This window comes from Anastrepha ludens, chromosome 2 (assembly GCF_028408465.1).
Source record: "Anastrepha ludens isolate Willacy chromosome 2, idAnaLude1.1, whole genome shotgun sequence".
Lineage (NCBI taxonomy): Eukaryota > Metazoa > Arthropoda > Insecta > Diptera > Tephritidae > Anastrepha > Anastrepha ludens.
The window spans coordinates 22,020,154-22,043,964 of record NC_071498.1 but is presented as its reverse complement, the minus strand read 5'-3'; the positions used below and the strand labels follow the sequence as shown (position 1 = coordinate 22,043,964).

The 23,811-nt window shown below is 36.8% G+C and overlaps 1 protein-coding gene across 1 annotated transcript in view; it reads right to left on the bottom strand.

The window, feature by feature from the left end:
* LOC128864889 (neprilysin-2) overlaps positions 1-23,265 on the bottom strand; it is a 93,483-nt gene extending 70,218 nt beyond the window's left edge. The window contains exons 1-2 of the mRNA XM_054104658.1: positions 23,164-23,265; positions 22,513-22,629 (exon numbers count right to left, since the gene is read on the bottom strand). Of these exons, the coding sequence (XP_053960633.1) occupies positions 22,513-22,529 (17 nt within the window). The 5' untranslated portion in view covers positions 22,530-22,629; positions 23,164-23,265. The remainder of the gene's footprint in view (positions 1-22,512; positions 22,630-23,163) is intronic.
* Positions 23,266-23,811: the final 546 nt, after the last annotated feature.

The following is a 23,811-nucleotide window of genomic DNA, read 5'->3' as shown; positions in this document are numbered from 1 at the left end:
AAACTCCCAAAACGATAGGGGTTATTTGACCGTCCGTTCATCCGAGAATTTGAGTCATCGATTAGTCACCAGGAGGCAGCACCCGCTACAGGTAATAGTTTGGGCCGCTGTAACCGCAGATGGACGCTCTTCAATCGTTTTCATCGAGTCTGGCTCAAGGTAAATGCGAAATATTATCGGGAAAGCATTCTGGAGGCTACTTTGAAGCCGTGGACAGACAAACATTTCGTTGGCAGACCATGGACGTTTCAACAGGACTCGGCACCGTCTCACATAGCGCGAGTGAACCAAAAATGGCTAAAAAATAGCGTTCCGAACTTCATAACATCCACAAAATGGCTCTCAAATTCACCAGACGCGTATCCGATGGATTATTCTCTTTGGGCCATTGCGGAGAGCATGGTCCGAACTAAAAGGTTGACCTGTCTCGAGACGCTGAAAAAAAGCCATTGTCCTGCATTTGAAAGATAGCCTTTTCACATTTATTGGAAAGTCTATTTCATGGCTGTGGCAGAAATTCACAGCACCAAAAATTATTTCGCCATTGAACATTAGAAATAACCCCTTCAATAAATAAAAAAAAGAAACAATGATCAAAGAAAAGTGAAGCTCGTATACTCTCGAATGCTGGGTATGTGGCATACCACTGGTAAAAACTTACTATAATAAAAAAAATTGTATGATTAATTTTGCGCCACCTATTAAACATATGTAAATGCCTCCTAACATGCCTCTAACACCAACACACAGAGGCTACAAGCCTTCGTCAACAAATGCCTCCGCATCATCTGCAGAATATTCTTGCCAAGCGCCATCAGTAACGACGCACTGTGGAGATTAACGAATGAGAAACCCATCCTTAGGCAAATCAAGCGCAGAAAGTGGCGATTGATAGGTCACACGTTGAGAAAACCACCAGATAGCATCACGAGAACGACACTCAACTGAAATACGCAAGGGAGCAATGGTCGCGGTCGACCAAAAAACACTTGGAGAAGGTCGATGTTGCGCCAACTAGCAGGTGCCGACATCTCATGGGACGGTGCAAAAAGCACAGCACAGATCCGTGTACGATGGAAGAGTCTTGTCGAGGCCCTATGATCCCGCGAGGCGTAAACAAGGAAAAAAAATGGCTCCAAAGAAGCAACACATGAAACAGCTAACGAATTAAGGCAACATTCTAAAATATACAGCAGCCGAATGTCAGAATGAACAGAGAAAGCTGGCTTATTACATCGCCTTTATTACTACGCTAAGAAGGTATCCTATCTTAAGACTTTTACTACCAATTCTTCATGGCATTTGTTTTCAGGAAAATTGTACAAGTCTTTACGAAGCTACGGGCCAGAAGCCACTCACTCACAAGTGGCGCGAATTCGCCGAAATAAAGTTCCGCACTTGGCTAAATGGACTAGACTACCATATCACATAAAAATAAAGGTCCGTTAGGCCCAAACTCCAAATAAATTGATTTAATGTATTATTAGATGTACGTAGATGCTCAAACTTTGAAATTAGCTGGGAATCAAGAATGATAGAAAGAAGATTGCGCCCATCAAGAGTGTGTGGCGTCACGTTTTTTCGAGTTGTGCAGTGTTGCCAACCATTTGCTCTTCGCAATAAATTTAGTGCTTTTTCATACCGAAAATGCGAAAATTTTGAAGTTTCGTATTTGTTTCCTTTTTTTAATTTAAAGCAACCGAAACTTTAAGTTAAAAAAAAACTGTATTATTATACAAAAGAAGGTTAAAAAAGGCCACTCTGAGAAGATTTTAGTGCTAATGAAAATTTGTTGGTTCTTACAAAATTTTATATTTTGAAAGTGTAAATTTAATTTTTTGTTCCTTTTAAGGTTATGCAATAATATTAAATGTCCCTCTCTCAACTCTTCTTAAGATTGAAAACCTTTTTACACATTTAAAAAGGCGTTTGAATTTACTGAATGCGGATTAAAACCATAGAGGTGTAATCGTTTCTTCCGGCCATCAATCCTTAGTGGGACATAGGGCATCAAGAGGTGTATTCATTGTAATAATAAGCCACAAAATACCAGAAAATACTAAAGAAACCACACTGACATTTTTACAAAAAGAAAACATTATCTAGTTACATAACCTCAAATATAGCAAATAAGTCGTTCCCTTAACAAAAGAGTCTCGCTTAACAAAAAAAACTCAGAAATTAAATTGTACATAACCATAACACATTTATTTTAAAAAACACACATTATAAAGACAATTTGTCACGCATACAAAGTTCTTTAAGTGATTCAATAAAAATTTGTTGGGTTATTTTCTTTAAATGGGCATTTTAGTGCGTTTTTATACCCAAAGCAAGGCAACACTGCAGTAGCGATTTGAGTGCCGAAAGCAGAAGAACACCAAGAACTTCTGCAATCGCGGGCAATGCCACCAGATATTAAAAAAAGTAAAGCTAAATAAAACTGAGCGAATTATTTAACTAATTATTAGAAAATGTATATTTTACAAAATTATAAACATTACATTTTAATTAGAACAGGCTAGAAAAATGTCATGAAGAAAGAACTAAAACTCCATTATTCTTTTCATCATGGCTGGGAATCATATATCGGCTTGTATTTTTTTTTTTTTTTTTAAATTATAATAATGTTTGGATTATAAAAGTAATTATAAGTCTCAGAATCAAACACAAGGCCGCTACCTAGCCGTGAAAGTTCAATGAATCTCAGAATTTTAATTTGCCAGCATCAAAACTAAAACTAAACTAAAAATTGTGTTTTCGTTTTTCCCATTTCGTTTCCCATATTTTTCTTATTCAGTCTTTTAAGTTCAGGTACATTCGACTTTGTTTTTATTTTATTTCGTTTCATTTCTGTTTTGGTTTTTCGTTTAATTTTTGTCTTTTTGCTTGTTTATATAAATATTTTTTTTTATCGTCTGAGATAATTTGAACGAGACGTACAACGACTTTCATGCAAATATTTTCGTTTACACGAAGGTTATTTTTAAACAAAAAAAAACAGAAAAAAATAAAGTTAATCAAAACGAAAGAACTAGCATAAAAAAGATCGCACGTTTCACTTTCAAAAAAAAAGGAAACTAAGTGGTTAAATAAGATTTATTTGTTTTTCTTTTGACACATATAAACGGTTGCTTTTAAGTTTTTACTATAAAGCCTACATGAAGTTCAACTGCTGAGATTGGCAATTCACTGGTTTCACTGATGTGAGCTGTTCAAGAATTAAGGAGTTTAAATTCTTTGATATTTTTTGTTTACAGTTAAACCTGGATATATTTATTCCTTTTGTTGCACAGTGAGGCATAGAGCCTGGATAAGGGTTATAAATTGACTGTGAAAATAAATAAGAGGTGTTGCCTATAATTTTGTTGCATATTCAGGCTTGCCACATGATTTTCTACATTCAACACATCTGTTGGTTTACTGTCAATATCATCCATACATTTTGCTCTTGCTTTGATTCTACATTGATTGGGTCAGTCTGTTGAGCCGTCAAGGCAAACCTCTGGATGTATTTCTGCGGAACAATGATTCTAAAAGCAATCTACTACGTGTATTCAAAGTCGGCATACTATCTACTATAGATCCCTCCATTAATAAGTAAAGGGTGATCAGATTGGAGGTAATATTGGTTTTTAGACACATCACGCGTGACTACTGTCAAATTAAATACATAATTTTTGTCAGTACTCATTGACATTTCATCATGGAAAGACTTATGCCTCAACGACGTTTACAAATCGTAGAATTGTAATACGAAAATTGACGTTCTGTGAAAAGTGTTCATCGCGTGCTCAGGCCAACTGATGCTGTTCAGCGATGAGGCCCATTTTTGGCTCAATAAGTAAAATTTGCCGTATTTGGGCTGAAGAGCAACGCGAAGTCATTCAAGAACAGCCACTAAATCCATTGGAAATAAACGGTTGGCTGGAGAAATCATCAGACGAGGCGGGCGCCAATATAACAGCGAATGGCGATCGCTATCGAGCCATGATTAACGACTTTTTGATACCGGAGATTGAAGCCCGCGATCTCCACAGTATTTGGATCCTACAAGAGGGGCCTTAAGGGTTTTCCAATAGCAGGTGTTATTCGGTGCTATCGAGAGCTGATTAATGGTTTTTTATGGCCGGAATTGGATGTTATTGATCTGGACACCGTTTATTTTCAACAAGACGACGCTACGTGCCAAACAAGCAACGAAAAGTTTCCGGACAGTGTTATCTCTCGAAGAGGTGATCGCAATTGGCCACCGAGATCATGTGATTTAACACCTTGTGGCTTTTTTCTTTGGGGCCACGTGAAAGAGAAATTCTACGCCAAGAGCCCAGGATCGATTCAAGACCTAAAAGATGGAATTCGTGAGACTTTCGAGGACATAGGGCAGCCACTTTTCAATTCGGTTATTGAAAATTTCATGAAAAGGATATTGTCCTGTTAGCGTGGTCGTGGTGGTCATTTGCCCGATGTTATTTTCCACTATTAACGGCACACTTTCCTCTTTATAACGAAATAAACATCCGATCATTTATATTAAAAAGGAGCATTTTTCTCTGAATATCAAAATAACACCTCTTATTGGAAAACTCTTTACTTGCCATACACCCCGTGAAACGAGGGATTTACTACGTCGTCGTTTCGGTGAGCAGTTTATCTCTCGTCTCGTGGATTGGCCACCAAGATCGTGTGATATCACTCCTTTGGACTTTTATTTGCCGGAGCATGTAAAGTCGAACTATTTTGTGGATAAAGCCAACGTTATTAAAGTTTTTTATGAGATACCGACCAAAGTGCTCCAGCGAGTCATTCAAAATTTTACGGCGCAGTTGCGACCAACATTTGAAAGAGATTATTTTTAAAAAATAAATGTCGTGAATGGTTTTACACAAAAATAATAAAGATTGCCAATCATTTGAATTTTCGTTGCTTTGTTTTAATTTAAAATCGCATGCCTCTAAATTAATCACCCTTTATAGATGAATACCAAGTGAGACAAAGTCGCTTAGCCGATCTACAGTCATTGCTGCTCTAAGGTATGCTTTCAAAATGCATAACAGCGCTCAAAATATTTGCTAAACATCCAGAGCATCAAATGAATTTGGTTGTCTTTGTCAACAATGCGGTAAAGTTCGCTGCGTCAGACGTTCTGAAGGTCATCGTGAGAAATTCTCATTTTATCTGAATATAGGCTAGGAAAATTCGATAAGATATTGCAATGATTCCGAAAGCGGGCTTGCATGTGAGCGTTAAACAAATAGAGATATGGTCAAGTTTGCAGGTTGAAGTGTGGTTTGTGCCGTGCACGTCTTGATTTTCATATTTTCAATGTCAAAGATACTGTTTACTTACGGTGCTCACAAATTCGAACTATCTCTTGAATTTTTGTATTTTATCTTATCTTCATAAATTCCATTTTGCATTGTCAGCCAATTTAATTGCCTCTCTCCGGTCTTGAACTACTCGACAATGTCAATGGGTTGTAATCCGCAAAAGATGGTCAAACTATTGGTAATCGCAAGCTGTGGCAATTGAAAATTGCGGATCCTATATAGCCGACGGATTTTAAAAGTAATCATCCGACTTTAATTAAATTTCGTATAGAGGGGTTTTGAGGTTGCTGATTACGGATCTGAAGTTAGTTTTACAAAATTCAAAATGGCGAATCCAATATGGCGGACGACTTTTAAAAATAACCATTCGCTTTTAATAGTATGAAATGTTTTGAACTCTCCTCGGAAGATCATCCGAATCCAACTAATTGATATGAAACATAGAAAATTTAAACACATGCTACAGCGAAAAAAACGAAATGCAAGAATGCAAAATATTATTTATATATGTATATACATTTTTTTTCTAACTTTAAATTGCCAAAATTCAAAATATTTTTTGTAGATGACTTTTTTTATAGATTAGGCAAATTCAAATTCAAATGAAATAAATTAAGTTAAAAATGGCTGTTATAATGAGTTTTAAAATTACTTAATCAATGCCATTCTATGCAGTGTCATTGTTCAAAACAACTTGTTTTTATAATTAAAAAACACAAAACCAAAGTCACCCATTAAAACGTTTTAATGCCAAATCGCAGTTTTTTATGTTAATATAATTTAAATATCACGCAATTGAAAGGCATATGAATTTATATGAAAATAAGAAATAAAAAATTTTAAAATTTTGGAGACGGTAAAAAAATTGCAGTAGCTTTCTGAATTTTTAAAATTGTAAATTTTTAAATCAACCCTTTTTTGATATGTTTTTAATTTTCTGAATTTTTAAATTAACTCTTTTTTGATATTTTTTATATTTTATTTATACTAAAGCACGCAAATAATTTGCAAAACGAAAAATTTTCTTCTTTCTGAATTTATATTTCAGCTAATCGGAAACCAATTTTTTTTTTTTTTTTTGTAATTTCTAAAATTAATATCGTTCATGTTTCTAAACATTTTAATAAGCGGTTTTGCGAGTGATTATATAAATTAGCTCACAAGACTGGAGCTGACGAAAGAAAATTGAAATGAAATATTTCTTTACGTCATTTCAGGTGAATTATTTTTTGTTTTTGTTAATTTTTTTTTTAGTTTTTTTTTTCATAAGTAATTTCAGGCAACTTGTCTTCATTATAATTTTTTTTTTTTCATTATTAGTGACGAAATAAAAATTAATGTTCACTTTTAAGTTTGATTTCTTTTTAATTCTCCATAAAATATTCTGGGTAAAAAGTTACAATTAAGTTCGCCAGCTCTTACTCACGCAGATATGAGTTTGATCTCGTACGCAGAGTTTCAACTCAACCAAACAAAACCCGGCCAGCCCAGCAGAGAGCATTCCGATCGAGGATAAAACAGACCGACATTTACAGACCAACATATGTCGAGCATGTGACGGCACCTCGCACGACACTAACCACCTTTTCACATGCCCCATCAAACCCACTCATCTAACACCCCTCTCCCTCTGGACCCAACCTGTGGGAACAGCAAGTTTCCTGACCCTGCCGTTAGATGAGCTAGACTAAGACGACCGGTGATTACACTACACTGATAGAGCAAAGTTACTGCTGCAACAACAACAACAACAGAGCATTTCGAAATAAGGATCCAAAAATAGTACTATTTTTAAGCTTTTTTTCGAGTGTTTTTGCGAAGTTCAAAATATTAACCTTTCCCTGAAGAGTTTTGGACTATTGTGAAGGTAAATTCTCATTTATGGGAGCATTTCAGAGCATTTTTTGAGCATCCGGAGGAATCCTAAAATCCTCGGTAGACGATGGAAAAGCACCTCCCAAAAACAAAAAAACAAAATATCCGCCATTCGGAGTCGACTTAAAGTTTAATTCGCGTAATAACCGTTTGTCACACTACGATTTTAATCGGATTAACTGCCCCTGTAATGCGGATTAACAGCGCGTCTGGCAATGTCATTATGAAGTAGAAAATGTTGTGAATGATTGCCGAGTGTAAGTCTATTAGGTACTCAAACAAATATTTCTATAAACTACGGTTCGTTCAGTGGTGGAAGTTCAACCAAATTTATCTTCATTTTTGACTTTGTCTTTTTTTCCACTCGGAAGCATAGACAAGACTTAGTCTTGCGTTGGTTTCGTTAATCTATTTTGCTTCCTGGAAGGGTTGGTGATTAGTCCGCCGCTACCAGTCCTAAATAGTAGGAATGAATGCCCACCTGTCGCTGTTTAAAAACAACACCCTCTAACTCTTTAGAGCGCCATCTGTGTTTCACATTTTTCTGCCAGAAGGATCGCACAGATTGTTGAGGACTTCGCTAAATTTGGTGGGTCTGCGCTATTACCGCGATTGACCGTTTCCTCTTGCTGGCACCACTGATGCAATGTGTAACTGTGTGCTTTTCTTTGTTTTTATGCTTGTTTTAGCGGCCATAATGCAAGTAATGCGCTGACTTGTGCTTGCTGTACTTTTCATTTGACACAAAGTTAAGTAAAAGGTTTATCATGACAAAAATATTAAAAATAGACTTTAATTAAAACAAAACGTAACCGTAAATTGTTCTGTAGTTGTTCTTGTTTATTAAAGGTGTCGAAGCCCCCCAGTCTCAAGTATACTCGAAAAGTACCCGACTACACTTTATTTACTTTACATACCCTTCACTTTGAAAAATGTAAAAAGCAAAAAACAACAAAGAAATCAATGAGGCAAAGATAGACTCTTTAGTAAGCCAATGGTTCTTGACTTGACGTTTTTCTTCAAAAAAGGTGTCACAGCGATTATTAATGCAGCTCTGCTGCCTACTGGTGAATGACCTTAAGGTGCGTGCATACGTACATATGTAAGTGCATGCATACCTTTTATCCTTTGGAGGTCTTCGTATGAGTTTGTTTTTCGCAACTTTAAACATTTTTAATTGCTTTTGCTGCAAAAATTTAGTGGAAACCGAAAAGCATGTTTCTCATAATTTTCTATTGTAGATAAAATTCGCTAAATGTGGGGTAGCCCAATAAAACGGTTTTTTTATTTAAAAATAAAAATTTTATTTTTTTTAATTTAAAATTAAAAAAAAAATTAAATAAAAAAAACTTTTAAATTTTAAACTTAAAAAAAATTATTTGCAAAGCAAATTTTTTAATAAAAAAATTTATTTTTTTTGTTTTTTTTGTTTTCAATACAAATTTTTGTTTTTCTATTTAAATATTAAATTCCGCACCAGCTACTCATACAAGATATTTTACCATTCACTTATTGCATGGTCTTTCGGTGAATCCTACAAAATGTACCTTGGTGCTTTTCATTAGGAAACGCAAACGGAAGGCCTGTTACTACCCACATTGAAAGGGGTAACACTGCAACTGTTTTCTGAGGTTAAATACTCAGGAGTAATCCTAGATAGTAAGCTTACCTGGAAGAAGCACGTCGAGTAGAAGGTCTCTCGAACCCTAAAAGTCTTCTGGCAGTGTAAGAGAACCTTTGGCAAGACATGGGGTCTAAGACCGGTGATAGTACACTGGTTGTACATCACCCTGATTATACCCATTATTACATACGCCTCTGTTGTATGGTGGAAGGCTACAATGGTTAAATCCAAAGTAAAACCCCTAAACAGGCTACAGAGAAGTGTGTGCTTGGGTATCACAGGTGCCATGAGTACAACATCTGGTGATGCCCTTAATACCATTCTGAGCTTGCAACCTCTAGGTCTTCAAATTCGAAAGAATGCGAGGAAGGCGGCGTACAGGCTCAAGTTAAACGAAGTCTGGGCAAATGCAGGAAGCACTGGTCACTATCAGATATACCACCAGTTGTCGGAGCGGTGCACACTGTTATCGATACTAGTGGACAATCGGGTGCCTTGATCCCAGATAGAGATCAATGGTTAAGTCCAGAGAACCTATTAACGAGATATCAGCACACTTTCTACACCAACGGATCCAAAACCAGTGATGGTAAGGATCTTAGACGAAGACACTAAGTACTGCTATGCTACAGGACAGATGGCCACGGTATTCCTTACGGAAATCTATGTCAACTTGAATGTGGCATTCTGGCTAATTGAGAAAAAGTGGCGGCGTATCAGTATTGGAATTTGTAGGAGCAGTCAAGCTATACTGAAAGCCCTTTCTAACCTACGCTGCTCTTCGAAGTTAGTCGGTGTATGTAAGACAAAACTGAACAGTGTTGCACAACAAAGTTAGTCTTATTTGGGTGATAAAGGCTCTGCAAGTATACCACTAGGCCTTGAACCCTTTCTAGGTGTCAATTCCGCGTCGATTCAACTATGGATTGACGACCTCATGAGGTCTACCCATAGAAGACGTTGGTCTGGGTTGATCTCGTGCAGAGTAGCTAAGTGCTTTGTGAAAGACCTAAACAGGAAAATAGGAACCTTTCTCCTAAAGCTCAGCAGAAATAACCTAAGAGTACTGGTGGGTGTAATCACAGAGCACAACGCCTGTGGTCATCAAATGGCTGTCATGAGGGTCGTAGACAGCGCGATATGCCTATCCTGTCTTGAGAATGACGGCACGGCAGAGCATTTTCTCTGTAGCTGTGCGGCGTTCTCCAGAATCAGACTTAGGATATTGGGTTGCGATATACTGAGTATGGATAAGGTTTATACTCGGAAGAGTCAAAGAGATTTTGGAAGAGTGACCTCAAACTAATTTATCCGTCTTACCACCCACTTTTTATCTTTCCTATCCCTATTATTTCTACTGAAATATATCCGGGTGTAGTGCTTGGCCTTGTCCAACCCCCCACAAATCTAATCTAATCTAGCAATTCACTTATTGTTGCTAATGAAGGCACTGATGAAGTAGAAGGTAAACTGCCCTGAGTGCGATGAATATAATATATTATTCCAGTTACACGAGAAGAAGAGAATAAGGAAATAAATAAAATGAATCTGTAAAAGTCCCCTTAGTGGCTGAAGTCCTTCGTAAACTGTCAAACAAATTGCATTGCCTAGTTGACCAGTTTATTTAACAAATGCCTCAGCTTCAAGTACAAGCCTATATACTGGAAATTCGCCGAAGTTACCCTAATATTTAAATCTGGTAATATAAAACACCCAAGGAAGTGTTCTCTTACAGGCCAATAGCTCTGTTACCAGTAATTTCGAAACTTTTTGAAAAAACAAAAACACTTTTAAAACGTCTACAGTCACTCATTGAAAACAAACATCTGATTCCCATTCACCAATTTGGTTTCAGAAACCATCACGCAACGCTCGATCAAATACACAAATTCGAAAGCACCAGAGAAAACGCTATGGAAAAGAAAAAAGTATGTATGTTCAGCCGTTGTTTTTTTTTTTGCGTGGCGGAAAGGTCTCCACCAAAAGCTCAAGTGCACGCTGCCAACACAATAGTGCAAGGTGATCTCGCCATATCTGAATGACAGGTACTTTTGCGTAAAACATGAAAATGCGTATTCATCTCTGAAAAATATAAACGCAGGCATTCTACAGGGAAGCATTTTAGCTCTACTGCTATATCTCTTGAATATCCACGACCTATCATCGGCAAATCAGGCAAAAATCTGCATCGAAGCTGGTACCTCTGTCTTCCCTGACGGCTCCCAGATGGAATCGGGTTTTCTCTAAATCAGCCAATTTATATATTTACTCAAAATTGTCGAATACTGCTGTTTTTCAGATGGAAGTCTTTGCGATCCTGCAGCCATGCAAAATGCTTAGAGAACGTGAAAGCGCGGGAAATATCAATATTTCTTCCGATAGTCAATCTGCGATCAAGGCTCTGATGTCGCCATGTGCAGATCCAAACTAGTCAACTGCTGCGAGTAGGAGATCAAATCTCTTGGGTGTACAGGTAATATTTCTCTGATCTGGGTTCTAGGGCATAGGAAAATAGAGGAAAATTAAATTTCTGATGAGCTTGCCAGGAAGGGGTGAACTGAATTGGTCATTGGCATAACCGTAACTGTCGTTAGAGGGGAATTGCAAAACTTACCTCTCAGGAGAGCGCAGAAAAAGCAGAGCTGCATTTCGTCGAGTGCTATTTCGAAAACTCTTTGGTGCCAGTACAATAGGCCCAGGATGCAGAAAGTTCTCAAACTCATAGCTCATAGCTGTGTTTGCCAGTCATTGGGCGGTCGGCAAGTTTAGGCTTACCATTTAACCTCTATTGCGGAAGCAGTGGAAACCTTTCAGGGAAAGAGGCTGTTGAGCACTTTCTCTGTAAATGTTCGAGTTTGGCAGTTAAACAATTACGTCACTTTCTTATTCCTTTCTTCGACAGCCTGCGGCAATGCACCAACCTAAATCCCATCAATCTTCCCCATTATAGCAACAGCTCTGGCTGGCTGTATACAGGGTTGAACATATTCGACGGACCTATTTGGTAACCCTGTATCGTTTGACAGAGACGTCAGATCGCTTAATGACATACCGCGTTGGAAGCGTCAGTCCAAGCAGATTTTTACCATGGAACAGTACACGCCATGCGAGCGCTCCCAAATTGTTGAAATTTACATTCAACAAAAGAAGTCAATTGAGAAAACTCAACGTGCGTATAAAAAATTAAATAATGTGAAAAGTGCGCCTTCTAAGAACACCATTAAACGTTTGTACGAAAGGTTTTCGACTGGTGATGCTCTTACTAATCCAAAGAGGCCAAATCAAATCGGACCAAGGCGATCGGATGAGAATATTGCTCTTGTACGGGCCAGTGTTGAGACGTCGCCAAGGACATCCCAAAATCGCCGTTCTCAGTAGTTGGGCATTGCTCGGACCACTTTACAACAAATTATCCGCATTGATTTGCATTTATTCCCGTATAAGATTCAATTGACGCAAAGATTGTTGCCTGCGGATAAGTCTCGTCGATTGGAATGGGCCCTAAGAGTCATCGAAATCCGTCGGGTCCGTCGAATTTGGGCAACCAAGTATATCTGCCTGTTGGAGGACTCCTACTGGTATCAAAATGGCATTTTAGTGCTACTTGGGGAGTGTCAGAGTGGTACTTGAACCATTTCACCTGCCTACCTCATATAGGAACTAATTTTATTTTCATTGTATGCCACATAATTTGCTCAATGGTGCTCCTTTCGTTTAATCTATGCAAATTTTATAAAAATGTAACCGCGATATTTCAAAGTACATGCCTCTAAAAGCGCGAGACAAGTTACCAATCAAGGATTCGTGCCTATTTTATATTATTATTGTACAAGGTGGCATAAAATTAATCATCCAATTTTTGTTTTTAATAATTTTTTAATAAATAAAAAACTGATTTTTAGTGTTGGAAGTCTTTGCTTTAACCTTTACGCGCTCCATTGCTTGTCTCTTTGTATACTGCAGCTATGCAGTTCATAAGTGTCAAATATGATTGAACTACGCGGCCATCTGCAAAAATTATGTATCTTACGATAGGGTGATGAATTTTGCGCCACCTTGTACATACATTATGTGTACATAAAATAATGTCACTCGTATACCTTTAATAAAAATTCACACCAGATAACTTTTGGGTAAAAAAAGACAAAAACATACTTAAATTTTCGAAAATCGTATTTTAAAAATCTACAAGCATTCCACTACCAGCTAGGCGTGCAAATAAATTATCAATGAAAGCAGAAGAAGGTAGAAAAAGCGGAGAATTAAAGCAGTTTCACCTATTCATTAACAACCAACGCGTCTCATACCGGTTACATGGCGATCACGCGACAGGGTGGCAAACAGACCGACCAGCGCCATTTGATTAGCACCCAAGCGACGTTGCACTGACGCATTTTAAAGATATGGGAAAAAGAAAACCAAGCAAAACGGTAAATAAAATACTTGTCGAAAAAGACCGATAGAAAAAATATGGACGGTGAAAGAGGTGTGAATATCAAGTTTGGCCATTCCAGTACCGAAAATTTAGTGATCGCCAATGATCAGCAACATGTTAGAAAGTGGTTTGGGCGAGAGCGTTAAAACGGCCATGGCAGTGACACTACGAAATGAATAAATAAAATATTTTGTTAAGCTAAAATCAATTTAAGGCGAAAAGGTCTACGTAAGAAACTCAAAAATATAGATTTGGGTAAATAGCAGCCGACAAAGGCGTGCATTATTCAATTTGCTTTTTTAATGTACTTCGATTTACATAGATTTTTAGTATTCCAAAAATGCTGTATCACACCGAAAATTGATTATGTAAATATCGTGAACCAGTAAGATGCTTTAACAGTATATGCCTACATGCCACATGCACTCAACGTCGCAGCTTTATGTATGTAGATATACCTGTATCTTAGCTGGCCGCAGGCTAAGAAGCCTTAGATGCATAGCAAAAAAAAAATAAATAAAAAGTCAGTAAAAACTTGTACATTGAACTCTGCAACTTGCCTACAAACGTGGCTGCGATAAAATCTAACCTGACTAGTTTACACGATCGGCGGTTTCGCCGCCTGCCTGTTCGACTTAAAGGCAATTTTATTGATCGCCGCGCAATGACAATCGGCGATACTCAACAAAGGCAATATGATGGGTTGTTGGAAGATGTTGCCATCGCTAGTAGAAACTGGTTTAGTCTATGGCGTAAAAAATATATATAATTCAACATTTCTATACCGTTTATGAAGAGTATAATATTTTATAGATTATTTTTTGATATTTGTGCCCAACAAGATGGTGAGTGATGTCGGCTCACCAATAAGAAAATGTCAAAATGTGCAGAGTGAAGAGATGAGGCCATGATGAGATAAGAAATGTCGTATATCTACATCAACGTTTGATAATACCTCGATTTTTCAGTTACCAAAGGATCGGATATTAATTACTGTAGTAATAATAAAATAAAAATATAATAATAAAATTGACTGCTCTAAGAATTGATAGAATTCCTGCTAAATGTAAGGAAAAAATAGCCAAGTCAGCGGAAACTCCCCCATGGGCGATAAGAGAAAATAATAGAGGATAAACAGTTCAACTTTTACCAGCAACAGTTATAAGTAGTAGGAGTGTAATAGCATTGACAGACGGCTGCGTTAATCGGTATTACCGGCGCAGTTAATTCTGATTAAAAGTGAAAGTGAAGAGTAGTGCGAAAGACGCAAGGCGAATCTATTAAAGGTGATAGGTAAATCAGCCGATTTTGTTTTTTTCTTTCGCCGTGTCTATGTGGCTGTCAGCCAAGACTCAAACAAGGCGAATTCATTATTTGTTTTCTACTTTGCCAATACTTTGCTTTGACAATCAAACATACAAAACATTGTTGTTGGGCTAGTGCCACCCCACCTTTAATGAATACGCCTTGAAAAGACGGTTGTTACGCGGATTAGTGAACAGCTGATTTGTTTATTGGATAGTTTTGTCAGTAAAAGAACAGCAGGCAACAACAGGCGCTGATACTAAAAATTATTATTTATTTTTTTTTTTTTTTTAATTAAAAATCTTAAATAGGAATTTGTCAAACTGCTCCGAAATCTCAAAACAACTAGTATAATTTCGAACGTGTTAGTGCAAACTGACATTGCACTCAGTCTTTCTTTCTTTTTTGTTTAAGTTTATTATTTTTCATTCACAATAGTTATTAACTGTAATTCTTCGGCAGGTTTGTCATCGAAGATTTTTCGAATCCACTTCAACTATGAGAATTAAGTCTAATTGTTGATGCGGATTAGTTGCACTCAATTCCTGAGATAGTTCCGAATTAAGTCTTTAATCCCGATCAACGTCACTGTCTGTCTATGCTATAAGAAAATGAGATATTAATGAGAATCTTATATAAAGGGTTTTCCAATAACAGGTGTTATTGGTGAATGGATTGCGCTATCGAGAGATGATTAACGACTTTTTATGGCCGGAATTAGATGGTATTGGTCTGGACAAAGTTTATTTTCAACAAGACGGCGCTACGTGCCACACAAGCAACGAAACCATTGATCCTTTACGGGAAAATTGGCCACCGAAAACTTGTGATTCAACACCTTGTGACTTTTTTCTTTGGGACCACGTGAAAGAGAAGGTCTATGCCAACAGCCCAGGGTCGATTAAAGACGTCAAAAATGGAATTCGTGAGGCTATCGAGGGCATAGGGCAGCCACTTTGCAATTCGGTTATGGAAAATTTCATGAAAAGGATATTGTCCTGTAAGCGTGGTCGTGGTGGTCATTTGCCTGATGTTCTTTTCCACTATTAACGGCATACCTTCCTCTTAATAATGAAATAACATCCGATCATTTATATTAAAAAATAGCATTTTTCTTTGAATATCAAAATAACACCTCTGTTTGGAAAGCCCTATATATTATGTATTCGGTTAAAAATCTGTCATATTTGCCATTCGGAGACGGCAGCAAACTATAGGAGTTCGAGCTGTGTAATTTGAAAGATGGAGATATGTTTTTCGTATTGTATATGGACATGAGTTATAGTGATTTTCAGGTTAAAAAGATGACAATTAAGTGTGCGATTAGAGAATGTGAAGCAGAATTTAGAGAATCCAGTCGGGAATTTCTGTATTCACTAGAAAAGCCTAGTACAATAGTTAGCCGCAGGCGGTTTTGGCCAGCACTTAACGAATAGCAACTCAAGTTGATACTAAACGTGGCATTTAGAGCTCCGTATAACGAATTTCGCAGCAGCTGTTCGGATGAGTAAGGGCAGAATTCATTCACTTACCTCCAGTGCAAATGTCCCCCATTTCAAAGAATACGCTTCAAATTTCTGAGGAAACGCTTCCTCCAGAACTTAAGCATAGGCTCGTCTGAGTGGCTACTTGTATTCCTGGTCAGAATGCTTGGAGAACATAGGAAATACAGACAGAGGAAAACTATTTCCCTAGCTGCTATAGTAAACCTGTGTAGCCTCCGTGTGAATTACGAGTATTTCGAGCAAACTTTGTGGGTTGGCACTTCCTCGTTTCCATCATAGCCGAAGGGGTTAGTGCGTGACTGCCATTCGGAAGTGCGTCTGTTCGAATCTAAGTGAATGAAACACCAAAATGATATAAAAAGTTTTTTTCTAATTGCGGCCGCCCCTTGGAAGGCAATGGCAAGCCTCCGAGTGTATTTTTGGCATGAAAAAGCTGCTCATAAAAAATATCTGCCGTTCGGAGTCGGCTTGAAACTGTAGGTCCCTCCATTTGTGAAATAGCATCAAGACGCATGCGACAAATAGGAGGAGGAATTCAGGAAAACACCTACCAGAAGTGTACGCGCCAATTTTTAGTTTTATATACAGTGAAAATGATTTAAGTTCTAAATCTAAACCGCTTTTTCTTTTGATCTTCAACAAAGATTTGCAGCCTTTCACACAGCCGAAGGCTAGGACGTCCCTAATATTTTTTTTTTTTTTGTGGTTTAAGTTTTCTAAAACCCAAATTATGTCGATTTGCATAAGTTTCCCATTTGTTGTAGTGAAAATGTTAAATTTTAACGAAGCTTTTGTGTATCCGCTGCGACTTACATTGACCCCTTGATCCAGCTAACTGAATAGCCTCTATTGTATTGTCGTAATTCAAAATAATTGGTTAAACGCGTAAAAAATAATTGAATCTCTATTAGCTTATTTTCAACCATTGGAAATAAATCGCGTGATTTTTCGTGATTCGTTTTTTGATAAAAGGGAATTAATTATAATAGCCTAAATCATGATTCATTACGCTAACTACTTATACATACATATACACTTCATTTATACAGAATACAAATTTGTTTAAATATTTCAAACGAACGCACTGATCAAAATCTTGAAGTTAAAAAACTTGTTGAGACTTTATTTACATGCATTTGTATATGATTTTAATTTATAGCAGGGCTGCTTATTTTTATTTAAATTGTTGTTTTTATTCATTAACTTTCTCAGCTTTATTGATATTCACCATCTTGTGTCAGTGTGCTGGAGAAATAGAAGGAGAGTGACACAATTTTTTTTTTTTTTTGTTATTTATACTAGATAAGAAAAAAATATCAGCGCTACAGTGAAGAGCACCTTAGCAGTGTATAATTAGAGCAGCCAACAGGTTGCGAATATCCCACAGAGTACAAGAGAGGATAGAGCGCGGATTGAACGAATAAGTTGTGGCTATCATAACTCTACAGGTGACTGATGGGCCCAATATGGGAAAAGGGAAAGAAGAACAAAGGAAATTTTGGTCTTTACACAGGTGTATCTTTTTAACAGGCCAACAGCTATCGGCCTTGGAAACAAGATAGGAAACAATGTTTTATAGGAGCATTTCAATTTCAAATAATCGATTCAAGTTTCGTTGGGCTTTCCAAAGTCGTGAAAAACGCAAGAATAATTAATTGTAGGCAGAAATTAGACTAATTTGGACATCAATAAAGTATTGCGATGCATTTTCAACAGCGCTCAGCAAACGCATAACGGTAAAATTAACATAATGTAGTTTAAGAGATCGATAAGCCAACTATTAATATCAAGAGGCCACTAGAATTATTGATTATATGTGATAAGTAATATCAAGAAGGGGTTGTAGAGATAAGAAAGGGATAGACTACATTTTATTTTCCATTTTAATTTAACAAAGAAAACACTCTATTTGGAGACCATATTTTGAGTATAACCACGAGCTCAGTGTTTTAATTGCGGGAGGAAATGTTACGCGGTTCATAAAATACCAAAGATTGCGGTGGCATGAACTCGTTTTAAGATTGAGCAGCGAAAGAATGACCAAAAAAATATTTAAAGGAAACCCTGGAGGAGCAAGAAGGAGAGGCTGGCCAAGAAGACGATGGTTGTAAAACGTAGAAGACAATATACGAAAAATGAAAATCTCACAACATACAGCGAAAGTGGGCTGTTCAGAAGAATGAAGACGTATTGTAGAAGAGGCAATGATCTACCCCTGACTGTAACGCCAAGATGATGATGATTTTGCTTCTCATAGTAATAGGCTTGAACGTGCCCAGAAAGCTTTTGTGCACTATGCTTTGCGTTCTTTGAATTTCATCTTATAAAAGTAGGAGCTTGCTCATGCATTTAAAAACACTACACACATTAGAAGGGCTATTCTCTACCTGACTTTTCTTTTCAATTTGATAAGTGGGACGGTTGATTCCCCATCACTACTCGAGGATATTAATTTCAATATTTCTCAGAAATTACAAAATTATGATGTTTTCTGATTAGGGATAGGTAAAACTATGCCTCCAATGTTCCAAGTTCTATAGCTTTGAGAGAATTCAATTCGCTTTCAATTCATATTGGTCTAGATTTTTCTTCCACAAAGAACCGCTTCAAATTGTTACAAAATGAATTTTTAATTAGCTTCTAAGTATTCTTTAATTCTCTGTAAATTATAAGAAATGTTACATTTTCGTTAATTCATTACAATGAAACTAGTAAATTATAAGTTTAATTTTGATTTTGATTGTTTTATTTGGCATTACTCTGTTTTTCACAGTCTGTAAGAAGTACTGCATTTTTAGATTATTAAATGAATAAATAAGAAAAGCAAATGCCAAAATTCAACAGTCACTAGGCCTAGCATTTTCTATATATTTCTACTAAGTATCTGTAGTATATTTCTACTACATATCTAAGGGGTTAGGGGTAGTCAGAATTTTCAAAAAGTTGGATTGGTTTTTTTGCATTTTCTTAAAGTATATTATCTTAAAAATATGAAATATGAAAAATATGAAAAAGTGAAAATTTAAGTGAATCCAAGAAATACTTTTCGAGTTATTCAACAATTAACAAAGAGCGCTCGGTCAAATCGAAAATCAATAGCAAAACTTTAACTATGCTTTTTGAACTGGTGATCACTGTAACTTAAAAACCGCTTGGTAGATTTCAATAAAATTTATACTGCTTTTGAAAAACATAAAAAACTCGTGCCTGATCAAAGATTTATTTTTTACCCAAAAATTGCAAATTTTTTTAAACAATTAATTGTCGGTTTTTTTCTCGAAAATCTGAAAAATATTTTCTGGCTGAACTACGGCAAAGAAGGCTGCAAAATGTTCGAATAAGCACTGAACAATGTTATCGGCCGCCGTAGCCGAATGGGTTGGTGCGTGATTACCATTCGGAATTCACAGAGAGGTCGTTGGTTCGAATCTCGGTGAAAGCAAAACTAATAAAAAAAACATTTGTCTAATAGCGGTCGCCCCTCGGCAGGCAATGGCAAACCTCCGAGTGTATTTCTGCCATGAAAAAGCTCCTCATAAAAATATCTGCCGTTCGGAGTCGGCTTGAAACTGTAGGTCCCTCCATTTGTGGAACAATATCAAGACGCACACCACAAATAGGAGGAGGAGCTCGGCCAAACACCTAACAGAAGTGTACGCGCCAATTATTTATTTATTTTTAATGTTATCGAGGCCACAATTTTGACTGGAAAATTCAAAGGTGAAGACGTACTGTTGCCACGAATCCCAATGATCCCGACAGATATGCCATTGGAATTCAAACGTTTACAGTTCCCGGTGCGACTCGCTTTCGCAATGACTATTAACAAAGCACAAGAACTATCGTTACAAGTGTGTGGATTAAATTTGGAGAATCCATGCTTCTCACATGGACAGCTCTATGTGACTTGCTCACGTGTCGAAAAATCTTCTGATTTATTCGTCCACGCACCAAATGGAAAAACAAGAAATATTGTGTATCCCACAGCACTTCAATAAACATCGAATTGAAATTAAACTTTGTAATATCACAATTTTTTAGAATCAATAAAATGGTGTAGAATGAATTGAATATTTGTGTACGGATTTTTCTTTAAAGTTATTTTTCTTAAATCTATTTTCTCTTGTCCGATTGATTTTAGATGAATCTCCAAGGACTAGTGATGATCACCGCAAGGGACTTCTGGAGAAACGGGTTCCAAACAAACAGCGATAACTTTTATAATTATTAATTTTTTTTTTTTAGAAATTTTGCTAAAGTCAAGTCGAAACATGATGTATTTATGCTACGTTTTATTTTTCTAAAAAAAAAGCATTGACTAGCAAAACAAAGTTATTGAAAATCATCATTTTGGGACCTCTGACTACCCCTAGCCCCTTCAGAAATTTTAAATTGTAATGAAATTCTTTTGAATTTGTTTTTGTTTTGTTTTTGCACAAAATTTGTACCTTGGTTTTGTATGATTTTTGTAGTAGAATGAACTGCATATAACGGGTGATTTTTTAGCTATTATATTTTTAAACAGTTGGTTTAAACAGCTAACGCACGTTTCGTGTTTTGTTTCACTGTCAAACATCTTCAGTTTGGTCTATAATTTAACCATAAATCGCCTTACAAACGAACAACGCTTGCAAATCATTGAATTTTATTATAAAAATGGAAGTTTTGTTAAGAAAGTTTATCGCGCGCTTCTTCCATTTTATGGTCAGTTTAATCGACCCATTGAAGCAGCTATTCGAGCTATTGTGACTAAATTTAGAACCAAATTTACATTATTGGACATCAAACCACCAACACGCTTACGTAGAGTGCGAACTGAAGAAAATATCGCAGCTGTATCGGCCAGTGTTAATGATGACATCAATTATCGATTCGTCGCCGTTCGCAGCAATTGGACCTCTGTTACTCAACAATGTGGAACATTTTGCGAAAGGATTTAGGTGTGAAGCCTTTTCGAAATACAGCTGGTGCAAGAATTGAACGACCTACCGCAACGTAGAATTTTTGGTGAATGGGATCTTGGAAAGTTGGCCAAAGATCCACTTTTTTATCGAAAAATTGTGTGCAGCGACGAAGCTCATTTTCGGATCAATGGGTACGTAAATAAGCAGAATTGTCGATTTTGAAGTGAAGATCAGCCAGAAGAATGTAACCAGAAAAGGTCACAGTTTGGTGCGCTTTATGGGCTGGAGGTATCATTGGACCGTACTTCTTCAAAGATGCTGCGAATCGTAACGTAACTGTGAATGGTGAGCGCTACCGTGAAATCATATCCAACTTTTTTTTTTGCCCAAAATGCAAGAGCTTGACTTGCATGACATGTGGTTTCAGCAAGACGGTGCCACATGCCACACAGCACGCGTAACAATGGACTTGTTGAGAGGCGAGTTCGGTGAAAATTTTATTTCACGTTCGGGACCTGTCAATTGGCCACCCAGATCGTGCGATATAATGCCTTTAGATTATTTTTTGTGGGGCTATGTTAAAGCTCATGTCTATTCAGACAAGCCTGCTTCAATTAGCGCATTGAAAGACAACATTAAAGCATTTACATATATGTGAGATACCGGCCGAAACATTGGAAAGAGTATGCCCAAATTGGACTAAGCGGATGGACCATTTGAAGCGCAGTCGCGGTCAACATTTGCATGAAAAGATCTTCAAACATTAAAATATATGGACTGTACTATCGATTTAAATAAAAATTGTATGCATTTTCTGAATTTTACGTGTGTTTTTTTGAAAAACTCTACTATAGCTCCTAAAAAATCCCCCTTTATTTTCATAAAGAAAAGTGCTAAAATTAAATAAGAAACAAATAAATTGTCAAACCTTGTCAATAGGTCCCTGTGCCATAGTCATTTTAATTTTTAATTTTTTTAACGCCCTGTAAAAAATATTTTACACAGCTCCAGTGCCTGTTGTAAACAATTTTGTTTGTCTACCTAAAAATGCCAATATTTGCTTAGACTAGCAAAAAGTTTTAAATTTTTCTGCATTTGATTTCTGCATTACAAACCAGCCGTCCGCACTGCACGCCTTCACTCGCGTGAGTCGCTGGTGTTAGCAATTAAATTATATTTAACTAGAGACATTTTTGTTTTCACTTTTAAACCTTGAACTTTTTTTTGTTTTATTTTTCTTTTGTTTTGCAACAAAAAAAGAGCGGCAAAACCAAAAGCCCAGCGGTGGCAAAAACGCTAAAATCAAGAAAATTACTTAATATGTATTAACACAATTCATTTGGCACTGGGCTGTTGTGAGCGCGCTTGCAGTTGAGCGACGAGGCGCAAAAGGTACGAAATATTTACACAGGTATGTGTGTAGGTGAGAGTCTGAAGTTTTTACTTGCCGCGCGCAATTAAAATCGAAATCAGACAGAATTAAAAAAAAATTATAAAAATTTGAAAATTGTAAAAATTGAGATTTGAGACTTACTTAATTACGGTCTGCATGTTTGTTCGCTTATGAATTGCGGTCGAACACTGCTGCTGCCTTTAAATGCAATACGCCACACAAAAAAAATTAAATTCGTAGATATTTCTTAGCGCGAAACTGTAAAAAAAATTGTTTATGCGGATTAGCAGTAATTAATAAAATGTATTAATGTGAAATCACGCAATAGCTGTAATGAATTCTATGTATAATAGTTTTTTGTTATTGTTTGTGCTATTTTTAGTTTTAAGTTATTCACTTTTTTATTTGTTTCAATGTTTCAATGCAAAAACTTTGCCAATTTACTTCTGCGCGCACAGTTTGCAATTTTGTTACAACCACAACCGTCGCCTTTGCTTGTCTAAATATTTAATTACTTTTTTTATTCTGTTTTATCTTTGCGGTGGCTTTTTTTTTAGATTTTTATAACTTTGTTTCTCTTTTGCGCTTTTTGTTTAAACAAATTTGTTGACAAATGTTCAAATTCGGAATATTTTAACTGTTAAACAGCAGCGCGCGCATATGTGCACCTACACACGCACATGTATAGAAGTATAGAATCAGCACGCACTTCTTGGAGCACCAACCCCAATCAAATATAGAGTGAAAAAGCTTAAGCGAAGCGTTTATAGTGAATGTTTAGAAAATTGTTACCTAAATATTAGCGTTAAACAACAACCGTTCGACAACACTGGCAGCGATCAACTGAAGTTGGTGCTACAATCAAGCAACGGTTTTATATGCGAATTTCACAGACGAGAGCTAAACGCAACAAAAGCAAAAACAATAGTTAAATATTGCTGCCGCAGCAGCAGCAGCAGCACCAGCAATAAGAGCCAACAGCAAGTAGTGCTTTATCCAGCAGCAGCAGCAACAACAAAAATAAAAACAACGACAGGCTGTCAACGACTCATCCAACGGATAAGACATCGGCCTCACGGCAATACAAACGTGAAATGGGCGAACGTGAACGCGTTGCTTATGCCACGTGTGTGTGGGTGTGTGTATGTATAGTTGTATACAGGTATGCACATCAGCCAATTCGTGTAGTTCACTTGTTCAGTGGAGTAGCTTAGCAGTCACTATTACCGATAACTGTTGATAGTGGATGCCTAAGTATGCATGTATGTATAGTATGTATGTATGAATAGGCGCTTGGAGCATTGATGAGCGACGCTGAGCGCGCGCACCGCCCAACATCCACACCATAGGAATATTACTAAAATACACGTACGTATGTATGTATTTGGCCATTGGTAAATTTGCTGGTAGGCAGTAAAATTATTGCCTGCTTCTTGTTAA